The sequence below is a fragment of the Rhea americana genome, unplaced genomic scaffold (genome assembly GCF_003343005.1).
Source record: "Rhea americana isolate MKP2758 unplaced genomic scaffold, rheAme1 scaffold_63, whole genome shotgun sequence".
Taxonomy (NCBI): domain Eukaryota; kingdom Metazoa; phylum Chordata; class Aves; order Rheiformes; family Rheidae; genus Rhea; species Rhea americana.
In genome coordinates this window covers 2,248,919-2,271,229 of record NW_028186790.1, presented here as the reverse complement: position 1 = coordinate 2,271,229, position 22,311 = coordinate 2,248,919, and the positions used below count along the sequence as shown (strand labels likewise).

Here is a 22,311-nt window from a genome sequence, read left to right as displayed (position 1 = left end):
GACATGAGGCTTTGGTTTCTGAGGACAGTGTAGTGTGAGGTGGTTTAAATTTGGATTTAATTTTGGATTTGTTTCAAGATCTGTGCACTGCTTAATCAGCAACTTACATGCAATTTAGGCAGATTGGACAATGGATGACAAAAGTTTCGTCAGCTGTCCCATGCTAGACCATTTCTTTGTTCCAACAGCCTGTGGAAAGRCTCTGTAGAATTTAATAAAACATTATTATTAAATTCATATTTATTAAATTCTATAGGAGCATTCGGTCAGGAAGTTTAAGGGAATAATTAACAACAATTTTCACTATTGATCTGAGTTGGTTTTGGGCTAGCAGAGTTGAAAACTACCATATCAACGCTAATCATGCCTTACCCTCACCAGTCTARTTTCTAATATCTTCTCATCCTTACACAAAGCCAAGGAGATCCATGACATACTGTTTGGCATTTGCAAAAAATTACCTTGTTTAGGCTCGAAATGCTGGCATTTAGCTGCAGTTCTCAATTCATTCTCATTCCAAAGCCAGTTTTTCTGTCTTAACGTCGGATGCTGTTTGGAGCCACAGTGGCAGTACAGAGATCAGAAAATGGGAAAGGAAGTGTTGTCTTCAACTCCGAATGAAAAGATTTTCCCAAATATGCTTACAAATTGTTCAATTTTTTCCAATGCTGTGTGGTATCTTAGAAGCAAAAGAGTTGGGGAGAAGCTGAAGTGAAAGCGTCTCTCCCTGTAGGTGGTTTGTAATAGCAAGTTTTAATCTCCAGTATTAGTAACAAAGCAAAACAAACTCCATTTGTCCATACTAAGCTGCTATGTGATTTGAGAGAGCTGCTTTTACTACTGCAACCACAGGATTATCAGTAATGCCTGGTATGAAATGCATTCATTCAGTTACTCGCTCTGGCTTGAAGCCTTGCCTGGGGTTACATTTCCAGCCCAGTTTGCCTGTCCCAGTGATATGTTATACTGTTCAACTGGCTTAACACCGTTTTGGGGAGATGTTACTAGTGCTGGTGTTCTCATATAAAGAATAAGCTGGAATGTTACGGTTCAAAGCATATCTGCAGAAGTCTGGCATGAGGATTATCTGAGCTCCAGAAAGGTGTTTGATTAAAGCCTCTGCTGGAAGAACATTTTGAGACATTCAGTGTCTCAAAAATATCCATAAGGAAGCTGGGGAAATTAGAAGAAAATAACAGTTGATATTTTAAAAAATAACATAGATCCTGAAAATAAGGGGATTAAAAATAAAAGAATCTGTGCCAATTGGTAATGATAAGGTTTTATTAGTGTAGTGGTTATCACATCTGCTTTACACACTGAAGGTCCTGGATTCAAGCCCCAGTGGAACCAGCACCACGAAATCTTGGGAGGTTGGAGTAGATGGTCTCCAGAGAGAGATGATCTCCTTCCAACCTTACTGATTCTGTGATTTGTTAACTGACACAGTTAACTGCATTAACTTTGTATGTTCCAGCTAATGGGAAGCTGTTCTATATTCTCAAGTATGAACGCTCAAAATGGCATGTTACTGTAGCTTAGATATGGTTTGATGCAGATATTAATGAAGTTCTCATGCTTCAGTTATGTGTAAGAGTTGTTTTGGCCCTTAAAATCCTTTGAGTTTCCTTGTAATTTTATTAGAAATTTTCAGAACATATCCAAACTGGACACTAAGTTTGTTTTATTGTGACCATGTCCATGACTCCACAGGACAGCATACATCCACAGAGACAATTCCTGGTGAAAGATGACATTTGTCTTCTGATAACTGATGAGTTGGTATCTTGCTGTGTGTCTTGCCAAGCAAACCTAGAACTATATGTAGGAGAAGAAAGAGAACTTAGAGATGCTGTTTTGAGACAACCATGGTTTGTTGAGATACATGTGTGAGTGCTTGGATACTATACTGTCATATACATCTGTCTGGGAGAAAAACTCTAATATTGTGTGTGCTTTTGTGAACCACTCCATCAGATGCTTTGGTTTCAAAAGGCAGGGTTATAGCTCTGTAAGAGGAAGTGCAGGATGATGTTAAGATTTGCAGTATCTATTGATGCATGATCCCATATGAAACCATTCTTGTTCTCTAGTCAGCATGTGTTAAGGGTTAGAATTGGCTGTTGGATGAGAACTGAGCAACAATTATCTGGAGAAGCAGTAGTGGAAATGATTCTTGAGAACGGTCAGCACTAAGGGTGAGTGGCTGAGAATAATTGCGGATGACTGATAGGGGTGAAGCTCTGGACTTTGAAAAAATAAATTGCAAGCTGTATTTGAATAGGATATTCCTCCCTTCTGTTAGAAGGGAGAAAAAAAGATTTTCAGTTTTTGTGATGCACTTTTTTGGTTATTCTGTTCTCAGAATATAAATCCCTGCCTTAATGATCTGGGCTTTTGAATTGTGGAGAACTTTAGTACATGATTCCTGTAGAATGTTTTAGTTTGGAAGTATGGAAACCCACCAGGAAAAGTTCTATGTCCTCAACATCATACTTAAGATAAGAGAGGTGCTAAACCCAAAAGTTTTGAGGACACTTTTGTCACTCTAGCTTTTCAAAATGTATAGCATTCTAAAAAAAATCGTGGACTTGATGCTGTAGATGCTTTCCTTTATGTTTTTTTTAGCATACTTTCAGACTTTTTTTTTTCTTTGTGTGTGTGTGTGTGTGTGTAATAATGATAATTAGAAATATATATTTTTAAAGAAGGACTAAAACTGTCACCTGCTTTTTGTCCTCCCTGGATAGGATAATGAGTGGACCACCAAAGAACTTTCTGATAAAAACATAAGAATCGATGTCACTTCCACTTCAAGATGAACCAAGACAAATAGAGTAGATTTGACTGTGGCAGTACATCACGGTATTTTCTTCAAATAATTGCCTGCCTTTGAGTCCTGGATCTGACAATAGTGATTTCACATCCCAGAATTTGAGAATGAAGAAGAGAATGGAAGCTGTCTTTGGCTTGCTTCAATAAAAGCCTGCTTTTTCTTTGTCTAGAGCGAACACTTGTAAGGTCATAGCTCACATCTCAATTAATAATGAGCATTTGATGCACAGAAATATATTTACAGGGGGAATRATAACCTCAAGTGATAATACCTTTTTCCTCTCAATTTCTTACCTGTCATATCCTGTGGTCTATCAATAGCTGATTGGTGATTTGCTATAGCTTCTTGTAGCCATCCAAAAGAGATTTTTTAGTGCTTACCAGGAGACAGTCAAAGAACTCTGTAAGCTATTCATTATGTGTTTATGAAATGCTTCTCACCTTGGTATCTRCGTGTCGCTGAAGTCCTCAAACACCTGACGTTGGCTACAGGTTTATGCATTTCATTTGGTATAGACAGTAATTCCCTCTCTGGCCCCACATATATTGGTACAAAACCTAAAAAGCAAGCATGTCACCTTACAGCAAGGATGGTGAAATCAATTGTTATGGAAACATGAATCAATGGGTAAATAAATGCCAATATTTTCAAACTGGTAATGATTATAGTGCTAGTTATTAGCACCWTTATTACCATTAATTCTCTACGGCCTGTCCCTTCTGCTCTTTGAAGAACCTTATGCCATCCCTGATCACATCCATGCCTAACCCAGTATCTTTTTTCTGACAGCGGCCAGTGCCAAGTATTTCAGACATTATGCTTTGCTTATCAATGGCTAGTCACCATCAAAGTACTCAAGCCCTTCAATATCTTGAGCTTGAACGAACTCAAGTTATTCTGAGATTGCTGATGGAAAAAAAGAGGAAGGAGTTGTTCCAGCAAGTGGTCTGCAGTAATTGCAGGGGTTGAAATCTTCCTTGATTCTGAATTGTTAATATGCCAGGCATGTTGTGGGATGGCTGTTCTGGCAGAGTAATTGAATTTTCTGAAGAGCCTAGAGGAGCTTTTGGTTTTATTGCTTAGCCTCCCTAATAGGCCAGCCTTAGGGGAAAATCCTAATGCACTGGTGTGACAGCAAGGAAAGCTTGGTTGAACATTTTGTGTTATATTCTGTTTTCATTTGTAGTTTGCTTTTCCTGATGCCCATCGTGTTGCCTTTCTTTTGAGGGAGAATTGCTGTTCTGACTTCAAAACTAAGTGAATAGCACTGCACAGAGCACATATTCTACTGACTGGGAAAGATGATGCAGTCTAGTAATTCATTTCCTATCCAGAGCACTTCCTTGAACAAGTGCTATAAAGGCACTAAATTAAACAATGCTGTTCCTTGATCTGSCGCAACCCTGTCACTCACTGCAATTACTGGGGCTGTGTCTCAGTCTTTTTTGTAAAAACAAATGTTATCCTGGGGACTTGGCAATTAATATGTTGATCTGAGTGAATAGCTATTTAGCATGCACCTTGAGGCACTGCAACAATATAATTGTTGAATGAGGAGCTCAGCCTGAAATTCAGAGAAAAAGAAGAACCCAGGCCTCATCCCTGAAGCTTACGTGTTGAAACAAAGTTTTCTCTGTGTTGGTTATCTCTGAGAACAACTACTATAGTTTTTCTAGGCACCTTGAAATTTTCTTGGACTCTATTCTTATAAACAACTCCTGAGTAAGGTATGGGTGAAGAACCATTCTCAGTAAATGAGGATGCTCTTAAACCGTGTGAGCTGTGCCTCCCTGTGTGAATTATCATGAGGGTCCTAGAGGACAGGCTGTTGGATATGAGTCAGCAGTGCACCTTGCAGTAACGAAGGGTAACTCTGTACTCAGCTGCATTAGCGAGAGCGTAACCAGCAGGCCAAGGGAATGGCTTACTTCCTTTCTCTTGACCTTGGTGAGGCTGCGTCTGGAGTCTTGAAAACCCTCAGGGATGGAGACTATACACTCTAGGCAACCTGCTCCACTACCTCATRTTGGCCTCACAGTGAAAAAGCTTTTCCTTATACCCGATCTGAATCTCTCATGCTTCAACTTAGGTTATTTATCRTTCTCCCACAATACACCACTGTGAAGAGCCTGATTCTGTTTCCTCAATAACCTCCCTGCACGCATTGGCAGGCTGCTAGTAGCTTCTCCCAAAGCTGCCTCTCCTCCAGGCTGAGCAAGCCCATCTCCCCCAGCCTCTTCTYACAGGGCGAGTGCTCCAGCACCCGAACATTTTGGTGGCCCTCTGCTGAACTTGCTCCAGTTTATTGATGTCTGTCTTGTACTGTGGGACCCAAAACTAGATGCAGTATCTAGATGCAATCTACATGATGAGTCTGACTGGTTGCATTTCCTGTGTACTTGATAGCTATGCCAATGTAAATAAGTGGTATGACTGGAATAAGTTTGGAATAAGTTTGGAACATCTGAATAATGATTCCTCTAAGGATATATAYATACAYACATACRTACATACATATATATATATATAAAACATGGCTGAAGGCCAAATCACTCAACCTCTCTCTCTTTCTCTCTCTCTTTCTCTCTCTTTCTCTCACTCTCTTCCCCTCCAGTCCCTTTCTCCTCATATGTGAGATGGTAATAAAATCTACTTCTCTCATTGTTGTGTGTTTGTGTGTTTGTTATGCTGTACTGTTGTTAATCACCTAAATATTAACTTCTTGTCACTAATGGTGGTTCTTGTCGTGTTTCTGGCAGGTTACATATCACAAGTGYTAAAGAATTATACTGACCATGCCTGCGATGGAGAATATGTTTCCCTGAGATGTCCTCACAGAACCACCATCAGCATCCAGTCTTCCTTTTATGGCCGAATTGTACCAAGTCATCAGATGTGTCCTTCTCGCTATCCCCATTCCTATGCAACTTTAATTAAAGAAGATGTTGCCTGTTCAGTTGGCACTTCCCTTCAGGTATTGCATGTTAAACTGGATCTCTTCATTTTGGACTTCCTCTTTCCTGCAACTTGATGCTGCAGAGACCTGTACTAGCACTGCTCACCTGACACAGTTTAGTGCATGATTCATCTTTGTAGTGTAGAGAGGGATGGATTAGATTTTACAGGTGCATTTTTTAATTTTGCTACAGTTTAGGAATATGGTTGAAATAGAACTATATTGCGAGACCAAATTATGTCCAAATGTATTATGACCAAATTTGTACTATATTGGAAGATTCTTTTTTTAAGCTCTCCTTCCCAAAGGGTAGCGTTTTCAACATGTTCAGAAGTTGCTGTCAAGCTCTTTTTAGTTCAGATATGATCCTTTCTTGCAGAGCTTTTACTTTAGTAACTTGAAACCTAGAGAGAATCCTTGGCTTTACTTTTTCTTATGACTCAGTTGGCTCTYAGGCCACGGTAAGTGATCATACATCACTTAAACTTGTAATATCCCAAGCATCAATAGTTAATCACTTCTGTCCATTTGTTAGAAGATGACTACATGTRTTGTCCTGAGAGCACATGTGACTTCAACAAATCAAAAGATTGTTTGGAAGGTGCGTGTGTTACTCAGTGTCAAGAAGAACATCTGAAATTAAAAACATGAACTGACTGATGCTGTTGAGATGAATGGTGTCTGCTCCCAGACACAAAACTAAGTGCATGTCTTTCCAAGTGCAGGATTTGGGACTCTGAAAACTTTTGGGCAAAGACCTCAACTTTTCTTAAGTACCCAGTGTGTTTATGGCTATGAATCAGTAATAACTCATAAAAAAACTTGTAGCAGAACTAGGGTAATGAAACTACAGGGCTAGTGAAAAAAATTCTTTTATAATTTGACTGAAGGCTAGCATTTTCAGCATCACTTCTAACTCTTGCATTCGGGACTTTAGAGGAATTTACAGCTTTTTTTTTTAATTGATATGAGTGCTTTGGCTTCAAAACATCAGTGGTAAATTCTCAAGAAATTGCACAGAATTGATATTGTGTGTACCCTTAAGATGGCAGATTTGCAGTTGTCCTCATAACACTTCCATTGCACATCAAATGACTGARTTATAGTATGGGAAGACATGGTCCTTATCAGTGGGAGGTTTTCCCTGATGTGATAATGAAATCTCATCATACAACAGACAAGAGGCAGCTGTGCTGTTTAGGAGGGGAAAATACAGACTGGGGACTTTGGTGGAGGCTAGCCTTCCTTTCTTTTATTTACTGCCAAATTTACTTGAAACATTTAATTAGCTGGCATGATTGATACCTATGTGCATAGCCTCATCCCTTGCAGGTGAGTGGCCTGCTTAAGGCATCTGGAACAGCTTGAGAACCGGGAAGATGTAATCTTTGGCTTTTCTTGCCATGGTTTTATATACAGGAGGAATTTAAAAGAAATCCTTACCTGCTTAGCTTAGCTCCTTTTGTCCTCAGAGCTAGCTGTTATTCCTTAGGTTTGCAGCCAGCACTTGCAATGCTTCTCATTACAGCTCTCCTATATGAATGGTGTACTTTATAGGCAGTCTTGCACAGATGTCTTGTACAATAAATTTTCTACGTGACTGAGACCAGAACACTCCTATTTGTGACTTTTGTGGGTGCAGACCCTCTGAGGAGATTGGTGACATTCTCTACTCCGCTGCAAATTTCTTATGGGACCTCAGGCAAATTCCTGAGTCTCTCTGGGGGAGATCCACAATACCTCCTCTTTGGTGCCCCTAAATCTGGATTTGATATCTCAGTGTGCAGTGCCTGGCCACAGTAGGGTGAATCTGAATGCCAGAGTTGGATCTCTTGGCTCCTCTCTTAATCCTGGGGGGAATGAGGCCTCTCTGCAGGGTAAGCCAAGAACTCCACAAGCTCAATGGCAAGCTGCCTGGAGCTARCTGGTAGGAAATGCGTGCATGTAGGAAAATTGGAAAGCTGTAGACAGGAAAATTGTGTGTACTTTTGTGGTTTTTAGAGTCAGTTCTATGACTACTATAGACAGCACCATTGTGTGCATGTTCTGATTGGCAGTAATTTAAAAAGTCAGCTAAACCAAACCCTTCACAATTAAGTATATAAAATCACCACACCTGATCAAGCCCAAACTGTGGAAATTTATTGCTTCTCTAGAGAGTGGCATGGAGGGAGTGTAAGTGGCAGTTATTAATACTGTTCCCTGCAGACACTACCTGTGAGTAACAGTTAATTCTTGTTTGAAGGCTCTCTCCTCTGTAAATGTCCAGTCTGGACATTGTTTCTGTGTTAAATGGAGAAAAGCAAAGGTTGTTTACAGTGAGACAACCACTATTCACTACTAACTACTACCCAGAGAGGTTGTGGAGTCTCCTTCTCTGGAGATATTCAAGACCCACCTGGATGCAACTCTGTCTACCATGCTCTAGGTGACCCTGCTGAGCAGGGAGGTTGGACTAGATGATGTCCAGAAGTTGCTTCCAACCCTACTGATTCTATGATTCTGTGGTTCTAATCCAGCCTTAGCTGGTCACATGCCATGATCCCTTACTTTATTTGCTTGTTTTTGTCTGGAATGAGATGCAAACCACTTGGGAGACTATGTCTGAGCCATTAAGGCAGTGACCCCAAACTGCACATTTCTGTTATTTTAACACCACAGTATTAGATTCAGTGGAAGATTTTCAAATGCACAAGCATTTGGACTGAGATTTCAGTTTTAATGTGGTTACTCTCTCATTAGCTTTTGGATCAAGTTAGATGTATATGGAGAGATCAGAAGAACAAACTAAAGTTGTGCTGAAAGGCAGGTGTTATTTGCTTTTTCAACAGTGCCATCTCCATTCCACCTTCTTTAGCAGGGGACCTAGAGTTGGCACAAGTCACATGAGATACATTATGGTGCCCACTGAAGGAAAGATAAATTTGTGCTGTTGTCCTGAAGTGATATTTCAAGGATGAAAGTTAATATTAGGAACTAATTTGGGACAGTAATGCTGTAAATAGAGTCTGATATTGTCTCTTCTACAATTCCCTTGTAGAGTCCTGCAGAGAGTATTCCCGATCAGGAGGTAAGGGAGCAGTATCCTTGTGCCAGCTAGTAGGCTTGGATGGGTGACACAAAAGAGGAATGTCTGTAGATCTGCCTTTGGGTCTCTTTCACCAGAGCCACTTGCAGTGTAAACTGCCCCATCTTGGCGGTGGAGCTCTGTGAAGAGGASCTGTCACCCTTTTATGGTGCATGGGCTATCCCTTTTCTTGCTTACAGGTCAGGAACAGCAGCTGCCAGGAACAAAGTCTATTTATCTTTCAAATATTCAAAGAAATAAATCTTTGAATATTAAGGGTCTTTTAGCTGTGAGCCCACTTTTGGGCCAGAGGCAGACCATGCAGAGATGTTAGCTTGAGTCCTGAAGGTGTAGAGCTGCTTTATCATGATCTTATACCTAAGCTGTGATCTTTGTACGGTGCTAGTGTCCCTGCAATGACCTGTAGCTCCCACATATCTTGATTCTTTTGGAGCAATTATACAGGTGCAATTGGTCTGGACAAGCAACCTAATAACTTCTGGAGCTTGATGTTTTTTGTAGATCTGTGCATTGTGCTTTTACAGTGGAGTTTTTCTCCTGCTCTGTAATTGCATCTTACCCAGATGGAGTTGGTCACTCCACCTCCATCTGGCCCACTTTTGATCTGCAGACTGTTTGATTTTAGAGCGTGGGGAGGAAGCTACGTGACACTGTTGCACCACAGCTAGGGAGGACATGGGGACATCTGCAGGGACCTTTTACTCCAAGGAAATCTGCTACAAATCATCTTCATCTGCTCTAGCCTTTCCCTTATGCTGCGGTTCTCTCACCTGTCATGTTACCATAGACATTTAGACCTTCTGGCTATGGGGACATCTGATGAGGTCTCAGCCCTGGGGAAATAAGGAAGCTGATAAATGGTATACAACAACAGTGTATGTTTGTTCAGCTGAACACATAAATGTTGAGGTAGAAGACAAAGGAGAAGTAGGAGTGTTAGTGTTGCCCATTGCCTAATGATAAGAGCCTAATGATAATTGACTGGTGATAAGTGAATCTCTTTAGTAGGAAACCTAGTCACTGCTGGCTAGACTCATAATTCACAGTTTATACCTTCCAAAATGTGTGTAGGGCATGTAGGAGGCTGCTCAACTGACGAAGAGATTTGGAGTGATGTGTTTATTAAGGGTTCTGCAGGCTTATTCCTGGATTGGGTTTCTGATGTCACTTGTTTTCAGCAATAACTGCCGTAAGGACTGTATGGAAAAATGTTTAATGGTTAGTCTATAATTAGAGCTTTTTACCAGAAAACTAGATTATGCTTTGCAGCAGATTATCTGAAATATTCTCATTTTTGTAAATTGATAGAAAAGTAGAATCAAAGCTTACTTAGAAAGAAAACAAAAAACCCTGGAGAGGGATTTATCTGTTGTGTTTCTGCTGCCAGATGTTTATCAGAGAAATCATAGGCTAACTTCTGCTTTCAGAGATGTGTCCACTGAAATCATAGGAAATTGCACCTTGGAGAGCAATGTTTCCCAAGAGGAAATATTATTTTTCCTTAGAAGGTGCCATGGAGCTGAGTCATGCATCTCATTAGAAAGACCAGCCAGGCCGGGCAGGGAGTGAAGGCAGGATCTGTCGCCTGAGTGTCTTTCAGCACTCTCCACTCTCCGGGGCAACCAGCCCTTGGTGGCAAGAATCACTCATGTTGCTGATGTGGTAATTCCTTTTGTCCTTTAAGCAAGATACATGACACCTTTGCTGCCACCATCTCCTGCTGTCACTCTCACAGCATGTGATGCAGCTGTACAAAAGGCAGCAGATTCCTTGCATACTAACCATGGGATTCCCCAGCCCCTTTCCCCTCCTTTTTATTTATGTCCACCAGAAAGATTTCCATGATAGAAAGCAAAGAGGAGCTGACCTCTCCACTGATGGGAAGATCAGACAAGCCTTCCACTGGCCGCATCCCTTTCAAAGTGAGAGGCAGCTGATGAACCCAAAATGATGAGGCTGGAAGGTGTGTGTGTGTTATTAAGGATGGTGTTATGTTCCCCAAACATTCTGGATGAACAATGTGGGAGCGTGAAATGGAGAGTAAAAGATAGTGATTCAACTACTCTAGCTTTCCTGGTAGGTCAAGGGCAGTAGCTACTGGCCATGCCCAGTCCCAGAAGGGTATTGTACAGTCCCAGAAAGGGTCCTGTACAACGTAAAACAAGATGATGGTCAAAGGAAGAGAGAAGGGAAAAGGAAGAATAATTTGCACTAGACCACATGGTCATGYGTACAGCTGGGAGGAGAACCCAGGACCCCAAAGTCCCTGTCCTGTTACATTGCACGTTTGGAGCTTTCTGCGGCTTAGAGACAGCTTGAGCAGGGAAGGCTTCAGTCACAGAAATGTCAGTATATTAAGGAGTTGTTTGGACAATTCTTAATCACACTGTACTAAAATTACTCTGCAGAGACTGGTGAGCAGTGAAGTTAGGGTCCAGAAGAGGTTACTGTAGTGCCCTTAAAAATCGCAGAAATGGTGCAGCTTTATGCATGAATCTTGAACAAGCTGACAAACTAATTATCTGCGAGTAGAAGAACTGATGCAGAGTTCACAGATAATCTCTAAATTGCCRTATCTTTGAAATCTTTGGCTTGGCTGAAATGGCTTGTGAGTGGAGTGTGATTATGTGCTGCGGAAGGAGAGACACTGGAGGCAGAGGTGGCCGGCGCAGCCTGTCTTCCCGACGCGGCAGGGCTGCTTTCCGGGGTGTAAACCTGCTAATGCTTTGTTTACTCTAGATTTAAACTTTCCAAGTCATGGGGCTTCCGTCTTTGCCACCGAGACCCTGCTTGACAGTATAATGGCTTGCTCTCAATGATCTTTTTTATTTTTTTTTCCTCCAGTCTGTGTTTTCAGCTTTCCCTTTCTTTAATCCCATGACTTTTGGTTATGCTTCCTTTTGTATGTCTTCAGCTAATACCTCCTCTCCCTTTGAAGCTGACCCTGCATACAGATTAAGCTACCTGCTATTAAGAAATGTAGGTAGTAGTTAATTAGTTGATATTTGTAAAGCACTTTTTTATCGGGTCCTGTCTGCTGAGCGTATCCCTGTTTGTGTTTCATTGTGAATCGCTGTCTCTGGGCTCTCCAAAGGCTCTGCCAGGGGAGCTCGGGAGAATCTTGCTGCAGTGTTTTAACGTCCCAGCCCCGCTGCTGAGAGCCCAGCTCCTCTCTTGGAGTTCACTACTCCCATAGCAGAGCTGGTGGAAGGGAATGTGTGCCCARTCTTCAGCTGTTCACTTCACAGTCYGGTGTGTCAGTGTAAGCCACCAAAGTTGTGGACGCATGTTCCCTTCAGCTAACTCTGCTGTAAGTGTGGCGAGGTCCGTGAGAGAGCGCTAAAGAGATAGTGGGCAGAGTACCAAAAGCTGCCTCATCTCAGTGGTCAGGATTCGGGGCCTTTGATCTCCTTTCCGTTTGACGAACACATTGAATGTGGTAATTTGGGCAAAGCTGAATTACTTTGTAGTGGAGCAGGGTGGGAGAGCTGCTTGATCAAGCTATAGACAAGTAACCTGGATCTCATCAGCATGAATTTCACTTCCACGTGTATTCTTTCCTTCCCTGTTGCTAAATGTGGTTTGTTTTCTTTCTCCACCTGCTCCTAGAAAAATCCTGTCACTCCATGGACTTCAGTAATTTGCACTAATGAATGGGAAGGATTATGTGATCTTTATAATGATTATGAAAAGGACCTGTAAATAAGTTTGCAACTTAAAGCATTAAGTTTTCACTGTGTTTAAAAATAATACAAATATTCAACAGTGTATAAAACAGTATCAAATTCAAATAAAACATGACATGAAGCCACTGCAAATGCTTTGTGCTGTGTAGCTCTGCAGGGAGAATTAATTATTCTCATTGCAAAATTCCTGGAGATGCATCAGTGTAAGTGTTGTTGTAACTCACCATAGTGATTACACCTGGACTGGATTTGAGCTAAAAGCTCTTAATCTTTGTTTGTAAAATTATTGGTACCTTCTTGTGTAAAATTCATAGTAAAAATCTCTGCCCGTCRTCGTTTGACTGCACACGTCTCTGATCTAGCCATGCAGCTTGCTCTCTGAAGTATTCTCTGCAGCAACATACAATTTGGACCATCATTTTGCTGGGTTCCTCTCTGTAATTTCATGCCTGACTGATGTGCCCTGGAGCCATCTTTATGTTCMTTTTCATGATGGAGGCCATACAGAGGGCAGCCCTGTGGCAAAATCCCAGCTCCCCTTGAGTTTTGCCATTGGCTTCTAGGGGTCCAGAGTCTCACCCTAAGTGTTAAGTCCATGAACTACTTCAAGGGACTGAGAACTCTGATAAGTTTAATTGCCTTGGGTGTTAAGCTCGGTTGTAGTTTATTTTAACTGTGCAGGGGAAGAGCTTCTTGAAAAGTGATTTGAAGAGACAGGAAAAAAAAAAAAGAGTGCACCCTTGGGAATGACTGAAGACAGYCTTCTTGCAGAGCTCCCATCTAGCTGCAGATTTAAATCTTATTATTTAATGAGCACAAGCAATTACTTAACTAATGAGCACAACAAAGTGAGCACAAGAAATGCGTTTCATCTGCAGTGCCCACTAGAAGTACATGATTTTGAGCTTGAGGCTGCCCTTGCTTTAAAACCTGGGTCACTGCAGTGCGATTAATCCAAGGCATAAATCACAGAGGTTAGATTAGTGTTTGTTTTACTTGAATTCACATTTCTTTCTCTCTTATCTCCTCTAAATCTTGCAGCTTCTCAGCTCAGTCATGAACCAGGGAATAGAATGGGTTTAAAACAGCCGCAATTTCCCTCCTGAGCACTGGCTGTCAGCCCTCAGGCTTGATTTACTGTTGGAACGCAATTATAAAATGGCACAATGCAATTAATGTGTCCTCCCTCCCCTTTTGTGCCAGACAGGAATTCCTCCTCCACCTTCTCCTGCTGGAGTGATTTTTATAATATAACCTAATCCAATGCAACTTTATTTTGCATTAGTCAGGCATCTACCAGATGATGCTCACATAAGCAGTTGGTTGTATATCCCAGTTAAGGATAATTCTGCATGTCCAGAACTATTTCTGTGCAAGTTCATGGACTTTTTTTTCTTTTGTGGTTGTGTTTCCCTACCTATACAGCTGACAATATAAGCAAAAAACCCAAGGTAAATACAGAATGAATTTGCCAGCTTTTTTTCTGCCAATGATCAAAAGCCACATGAGCTCAGGACGTTCAACTCACTAACAAATAAACTTGCAGCCTTCCTGATGTTGATCTAGCTGATCGTCTACAAACACTTTAAAAATGACATCTGAAATCTGCCAAAGCAGAGGCAAATCTTGCCTCTAAGTGTAATTTTGAGAGTATTTTTGTGTATGCCCGGCTGAGCAAAAGTTGTAGGCACCAATGTTTAAATTAACAATAGAGCTGTTGTAACTGTTAGTAGATTTTATTATTGTTGTTTTTTTAAACAAGAACATGGTGCCATCAACCACTGCTGATTTTCTTTACATTTTTCCTGATGTATTTCACTGAGCATTCCATATATTTTTTATTTTACTCTTATGAATGTATTCTTTTTGTTTATTACATACAAGACTTGATTCAGGCAGTCTGCAGGAAGCAAGAAATCTTACAAATGATTTTTGATAACATTTTCAGCAAAACTGTTGCTGTTTGTGGGGGAGTGGAGTGGAGGCACATTAGAGTTCTGTGAATGAAGAGGAAATACTGATTTCTCCTTCCWTCCCCATGAAATAACTTCTTAGAGTTATTAAAGTATATTGAAACTGTGGTTGAGCATTAACGCTAATTGGTAAAAGGCATAGTCAACATTAAGAACATTTCCCCTTTACTATGGTCTCACCATGACGTAGATAATTTTTACTCCTTAATTTGGGTACAAACTTTTCCCTAAGGCTCTATGTTACTTGGTATACCACAGAAAGGAARCCCAACAGGTTTCATTCAAGTGGAAAACACAGAGCAAGCAATAGCTGCCAAAAGTTAGAGCAGAACAAGACRAATTAGCAGTATGTGAAGGCTGCCTATGTTCGTCGTTCTCCAAGGGTGGTAGGTAACTGCCTTTGCTCCCGGTGCTGTGCCTGAGGACAGAGGAACAAGTGCTGCTCAGGTACTGAAGCCGATGTTTTCAAGGAGGCTTCCTGCTGACCTAACTCAGCTGCTGTTGAAATCCATGGTGGTTTTCCCACTGGTTGCAAACAGCATCAGTTAGGCAATGCTGAAGGCTTTTGAGCAGTCCCACCCACGCGGTATGAATGTTTGCTGACCAGAAGCCTAGGTCTGCTGCCTTTGAAGGGACAAATGTTCCCTCATGGGAAAGAAACTTTCAGAGTGTTTCTTTCTTCCTTTTGCTTTATGTTCTGAGTGTTGCTTAGCTGCATACGCAGTTGTAACTGTCCAGTACCATCAAGTCCTTTCAGGTACACAGTCATTTGGAAAAGATTTCTTGCTGTACRTGAAGTTCTTAAGAGTTGTTCCAGTTGTTCTTTGCCTTGTGAGATCAAAAAAGGTATATGTGTAGAGACCTTACTTAAATTCCTKTGCAACTCATCAGATTTTGCATTAAATTAAGTTTCACATGCTGAGTGGACAGTCAACCCTTATGAGCCTAGGCAAAAGAATATGCTTTTTCCATATATTTTAACATCATGATTGAGAGGGCTAGCAGCTCCTCAAAATGCTCCCAGGTACCTCCTTCAGTATTCACCTTTCAGCCTTCCCATCCATCGACCCTGTATTTTGAAATGAGATGCCTGCATTTTATTAGTTTTGTGACTGGAAAACAACAGCATATGTTTTCTGTTCACTAGAAAAGGCCTGAATTGTCCTGGTTTAAACTTTAAAATTAAAGTCAGATTTGAGGCAGGCACAAATTCGTGTGGATGTCAACCCAAAAGGTGAACACTTTAGGAAGTTATGAGCAACCACAAATGCAGTTTCAAATTGCAAGTGAAACTGGAACAACTGTTGCTCCTGTTGGTCTGCAGGTGACATTCAGAGTTATAACGCTAGAGATAATCATAGAATCACAGAATCAGCAAGGTTGGAAGGGRCCTCTGGARATCATCTAGTCCAACCTCCCTGCTCTAGCAGGGTCACCTAGAGCATGTTGGTCAGGGTTGCATCCAGGCAGGCCTTGAATGTTGTGTCCAGGAAGGACTCAGAAATAGGTGGAGATTCACTAAGTAGAGAGAAAATTTATTTGGATGATGGTACAGAGAAGGAAGGGCCTTCTCGTTAATGGCACAGGGATAAAATTATGGGAAAATACAGGTGTGAAGGTGGGAATTAGAAAAGGGAACAGACAAAAGAGACCAGGGAGTCTAGGGRAATTTCTGAGACAGGATTTTCCGATGCCTCCTTGCAAGTGAAAATTAATTGTTCTGGGAATGGCATTCACAGCTCCGTGTAGCAGGGGCTTAGCAAGGCCAGTGAATTACCTCGCTCTGGGGTCTCAAAATGCTCTGACAGGTTCATGTGTGTCAGACAAACATTATGGCAATTTTAGCGCTTTAGGGGCTCTACAGGAGAACATAAATACCACCTAAGCCATCCAGCTGATCTTAAAACTTAATTACTGCCCCACTTAATAATATTCCCTCCCCCCATTTCTGCTTTAGAGGATCATTGGGTTAAAAAAAAATCATTAATCTTACTTAATGAAGCTATTTTCTAGCAGGAGACAGAATGTCTTGCCCCTGTGGATTCTGAGATGGAGTTTTTACGAGTGTTATGAATGGGGAAGTGGGAAGCGAGCGTTAGAGAAAAAGCAGTGCAAAAAGGGGATAGTACCCAAAAGCTCTCCGACTCACAGGCCCTTGCTGAGTTGAGCTGAAAGGAATGCAAAAGTCATAGGGGGAAGAGGAGTGAGCCCTATTAAAAGCTGACGAAGTTGGCTGTATAACAGTATTCCCAGCACAGCTACCAATTATTAGAACACSAGCAATTGCCAAAGCTTTTATATAATCGAGACAAGAACTGTTTTAGAGCACACGGCTGAAATTGCGATTCTCCGGAGAAATCAAAAGCAGAATGGTCACGGCCGAGCTTGGGCCGCTAATCGTAACTGCCAAGTCTGATCCGCGTCCTCGAAGTCGCTTTTTTCCTGGGACGTGCTCCCGAGACAGCACTGCCTTATGCTATGCTTAAATTGGGTGCGAGTGCTTGGAAATCCCTGTGGGCAGCTCAGGGCGAAGCTTCCTCTTTGTACCTGCCGCAAGGAAAAGGGACGGTTCGCGTTAGACTAGCGCGAGCCTCGGGCCTCTCCGAGCCCAGGGGAGCGCAGCGGTTCCCGCGGTGCCCCGCTGAGCGCCGGGGCTGCTGCGTGCCTGGGACGGCCGAGGAGGTAAGGATCGCCTTTCCGTTCTCGAGCTTGTCTCTGTTCAGTGAGCCCTTTGGGAGACGCTAAGGTGTTTTATTTTCCTGTTTCTTGTGCGTGCCCATGTGCATCTCCTGATGTAGAAGATGCTGGACGAGTGCCAGGACCGACGGAGCTGCCAGTTCCTCGTCAACAGCCGGCTCTTCGGTGCAGATCCGTGCCCAGGAACTGGCAAATACCTCATCGTGTGGTACAAGTGCAGGCCAAGTAAGTGTCTCGCTATCGAATCTGTTTGCTTTGGCAGGACCAAACCGATTTTCTGCTTAAACCTTGGCAGTGAGGCCTTCTAGGACTTTTTGTTCCCTTCCATATTTCTTTGCAGAAACATAACCTCCTGGGTGCCGGCCACTTCCCCTCTCCCCCTCACTTGCTGTGTCGCTGTTACGCCGCTTCTCCAACTCTTTCCTTCTTGCTGCAGGTCCAGTGGCGGATTATTTTTGCARGTGCCCGGGAAAGCTTTTGCCAACGCTTAGCTGACGCTGCCCTGTAAYGCTGTCGGTGGTGGGTGGGCTGCTCTGGCTCCGGTCAGCGGCGGCCCTGTCCCGGCGGGCTAGCAGGACTCGCGCCCTCTGGGCTCGCCCCGTCGTGGGGACKGGACCGCAGCGGCGTCGTGACAGCGGCAGCGTCGTGACGGCCCACGCGGGCAGACTTCTCGGGCGCCGCGGCCAAGCTCGCCTTGGAAGCTCACCTGCCTACGCCATGAGATATAAACCAGCTCTTAAGTGCTCCCACGTCAGCTTGGGAAATGCTAAGCTATGCTTTAGATAATCTCATTAACCCCGCTTAAATTAAACAAGGCCTGTCCCTGGGTGCTGGAGGGCAGCCGTCCGTACTGGGAAGTGGCTCCCGCGGTGTGGTTTTGGCCCACGGCAGCCAAGACGCTCTTGGCCAATTCCTGGCCCTGCCAGGGCAGTGAGCACGGCCTGGGGGTGGTTCTCCATGAGCATTTGGGAAGCAGGCACCTCGGTCTGGAGACCTGTAAGGTTAAATGGTGTGGGTGTAGGCAGAGAATAGGCCCTGGACGGTTTTAATTTACTAGTCTGGAGGTGGCATTTCAGATCAGCCCAGTCCCAAGCCCTTTTGATGACAGAAGTGACATAGTTCCAGCATCATTTCAGCAAAATTGTGGGGAAGAAATTAAAAAAAAAAAAAAGATTTGAACAAGGAAGAGAGGCACACCTGCTTTCAGAAGCGATTTTGAAACAAAAGCACAAGCGCTCAGGCTCTGAGCTGCACAGTAGAAGACATTTTGCCTCAGCATGCAGAGACCTGTGTTAATGAAGTGAAGGGATCTGGCAAGATCTGTGAGGAATTCAAATGAAAAGTAGATAATGAAGCACCTGCATTTATTGTGGAGTTTTAGTGAGTGATTGGAACATCCCTTGTTAGGTGTGAAATGTATTTCCATGAAACAGAAGCAATTAGCAGACTGTTCTGACAAGTCTTCATAAACTTACAGGTTTTGTATCAAAGCTCAGAGAAATCTGGCTACTGAGACCTCCGCTGAACTTCTGAAGGTAGTTCAGGATTCCATTGTGCAAAAGTATTTATGGCTTGGCATTCTTTTTCACTTGCAGATATACTAAAAAAAGGAGTTTGTGTGTGTGCTGGGTAAGTGATTTTCCTGAAAGAGAGCAGGAGAAGTTGCTTAAAAACGTTTCCCTAAGACATTTTTCAAGCAGCTATAGTTTTGCAGGGTGAAACAGGGTAACCTGACACAAGTTATTGTTTCTTAGTTACTGGACAAACTTTTAATCATGGGATTAATAACATGGTTTGAAATCTGTGAGCATTAGCCTTGCACAGAGATGCCAGGACACTTTCAAACTTTCCTTGATGTTTTCTGAATTTAAGTTTGAGTTTCAGAAAAAGAAATATAACGCTTGTGTGTGTTCTCCCTGCTATAGGGAGAAGGTTAATGAGAGGACTGAAGAAAGATCGATCCGTACAACACAAAATAGAAGACAATGAGAAATTTTGGCGGGCTCTTTTACGCAACGTGTTGCTTGTGAGCTATAGGTGAATCTAGGTCCTGTGAAGTGTCAATCTGTCCACAAAAGTCTGAGGCCACATAGTCTTAACCAAAGAGTACTGGAGAGTTGTTGCTGAAACTTACTGCCTGACACATGCTTTGATCAGAGACTTTATCAAAAGACACAAGCAATTTTTGAGCGCTGCTTCTGAGCCTGGATTTGTCCTTCTTAATGTTAGACAGAGGTGCTTTAATATGAAATCACTTAAGATCTGAATTGACCTCTAGAGATGCCTCTCTCCCCTGTGTCTAACAAGGGAGCCTGGGGCTGACAGTGCTACTGAAGCGGGTGCCTGGGCCAAGCGCCTAACTAGGTAGAATGAATGCAAGTTTTCCTGTCTGCAGGTATGAACTACCCTTTGGAAAATGGTCTGCCAAGTTTGGACAGGACATCCTTAACACAAATTATGGATGTCCAAGCTCTCCAAATTTAAGAGTCATTCTGGAACCTCAAAAATCCACTGAATAGATGTAATTCTCTGGAAAGAAAGCTTTTCCTTGAAATAAAGTAAAGTTGAAGTTAGTGGCATCTATTCGTGTTTTTCCTGATGAATAACTAAATAGTACAGTTTTTCCCTCCAGCCACTGTCACTGCAGTTATGTGTCTCTGACACTATGTTATGTTTGAAATCTAATGGTTTCAATTCTCACTAGCTCTAAGGGGATCACTTGCAAGGCAGGGTGCTTTTTCAGTTTCTCACTGGCAGAATTTCAAGGAGATGGCCAAAAGCAAACCAGGCTGAAAAGGAAAGCCCTAGTTACCCCAAACAGTGGGGCTCCAGGGAGCAGGGAGATGGGAACAATCTCTGCTGCACAAACCAGTGAGGGCCTGTGACTTCTTTTGCCAGAAACTGGGAAAGGCTTGAGCAGATATTTGAAGTATTGTGATTTGCCTCTTCTAGAAATTCAAAGAAATATTTTAGAGAAGTGCCTGCTTAACTAGGAGAGGTGAGAAATTCAATGGCCTGTATGTCTTTGGGAAGTCTTGTGCTAAATATGATCCCTTTTGGTCTGAAGGCTGGATCTGGGGTCTAGCAGATGCTTATCTGCACATACAGGACTCTGGTATGTGCTATGGGACTCTGGTATGTGCATGGGACTGCTTTTAAATGGCAAATGTTTGGCGGTTCTTTGTGCGTTCTCTGTGCCTGTAAATACTCAAATACACTGTGTGTATGTGGGTGTACTTTTAATTTTAAGGTACAGGATGTTTAATCCATAAAAATGCTCTGTTCTTTTTTATGCATCTTTGCGTGGGCTAAGTGAGACTTTATTGCTGCTGTGTGGCTTGGGGGACAATGTGCATCAAAATGCAGAGGGGCTTGGCTTCTATTTTCTCTCCCCATTGCATGTAGGCCTTAGTTACAAATATACAGCAAACTTTGGGGAAATGTTCAAGAGCAAAGTACAAGTGTCTCAGCAGAGCACACAGCACAGCTGCAGCTTGTGCTTCTAAAACTCAGAGGTGCCTTTGCTAATCGTCCTGCTATCGACAGCCTCAACAGAGAGCCTCCCAAGAATCCCTGCAGGTCAGGGTTGGGACGTGATAGTGGGACAGTGAAACCCAGAGCTATTCTTTGAGGCTAAATCTGTGCTGAAAGTGTCAGGGAACCTCTGTGGGCACTGGAGCTCCATCACCCCTATGATGGATTAAATCAATAGCTCAGTCCCTGACTGCCCCGTGGGCCAGGTCAACTAGCACTCCCCTAAACAGCTTCTGGGCCTGTTTTGGCATTTATCACTGACGAGGGATGGTTTCCAGTAGGCAATTTGGATGTGACTACCCTGTTCTGGGGGATAAGAAGGTTTATGTGTATGGATGTGGGCTGTTCCAATGCACTTGGCCATAGTGTCAAGAGAAAGGGCACATTTATTTTACCATGGCAAATATAGCCTGACACTGACATCCAAAGTGTACTGGAATCTATGATCTGAATATGCAGAGGATTTCAATCTGCAGAGTACCTTTCAGGATCATTAAAAAATTGCACACAAACTCAATTATTTCTCAGGTAACATGCTGATTTCATTTAGACCCATTAAGTATAATTACTGGGTAGGCAGCAGGAACATATAATTAGAGGGAATTGACATACTATTTAATTGGTCTAACATGAATTCCCTCTAACTGAAATCCAGATTCACTAACATTATTCAAACAATTCAGGGTTTGTTCATCCCTCTTGCTTCAGAGACAAAAAAAAAAGTGTGGGATCATGTGCTGTTGTAAGCTAGGAAATATTTGCTCTGTTTGCCAGACTTTCTGGAGGGGCTGCGTGGTCTAATCCTAGCTAGGAGCAAGATTTCGGGGTCTGCCAAAGCCATGTTGAAGAAATGACTTCCCTTTTTTGCACCCCAACAGCACCCTTTCAGCTGATTTTAGCAGGGCTGGTTGCTGTTTTGGCTGTCGTCTGAGCAGAGGTTGATCTGCCCTGCACAGCATCCATTTACATACTGTATCTTTTTGGTTGGTTGTTTTTTTGTTTCTTTTTTTTTCTTTAGATTTCAAAGATGTTGATGCTCCTGTACAAAATGGGGAAATAAAGGCTTGCCTGTCCTGCAAGGAGCCTTACTTAGAGTGAATCATAGAATCAAAGAATCATAGAATCAGTAAGGTTGGAAGGGACCTCTGGAGATCATCTAGTCCAACCTCCCTGCTCAGTAGGGTCACCTAGAGCATGGTAGACAGGGTTGCATCCAGGCGGGCCTTGAAGATCTCCAGAGAAGGAGACTCCACAACCTCTCTGGGCAACCTGTGCCAGTGCTCCGTCCCTCTCACAGGGAAGAAATTCCCCCTCACGGTCAGGYGGAACTTCCTGTGCTTCARTTTCTGCCCATTGCCTCTTGTCCTGTCACATGGGACAACTGAAAAGAGTTTGTCCCTGTCCCCTTGACACCCTCCCTTCAGGTACTTGTACACATTGATCAGATCCCCCCTCAGTCTTCTCTTCCCCAGGCTGAACAGGCCCAGCTCTCGCAGCCGTTCCTCACAGGGCAGGTGCTCCAGCCCTCTGATCATCTTTGT

General features: G+C 42.7%; 1 protein-coding gene across 2 annotated transcripts in view; it reads left to right on the top strand.

Annotated features, from left to right (window-relative positions):
- Window positions 1-22,311, top strand: part of EVA1A (eva-1 homolog A, regulator of programmed cell death) — a 215,535-nt gene that overhangs the window by 54,688 nt on the left and 138,536 nt on the right. For both annotated transcript variants that reach the window (XM_085320382.1, XM_085320381.1), the window contains exons 2-3: window positions 5,596-5,810; window positions 17,338-17,461. In XM_085320382.1, coding sequence (XP_085176508.1) covers window positions 5,596-5,810; window positions 17,338-17,461 — 339 coding nt within the window. The remainder of the gene's footprint in view (window positions 1-5,595; window positions 5,811-17,337; window positions 17,462-22,311) is intronic.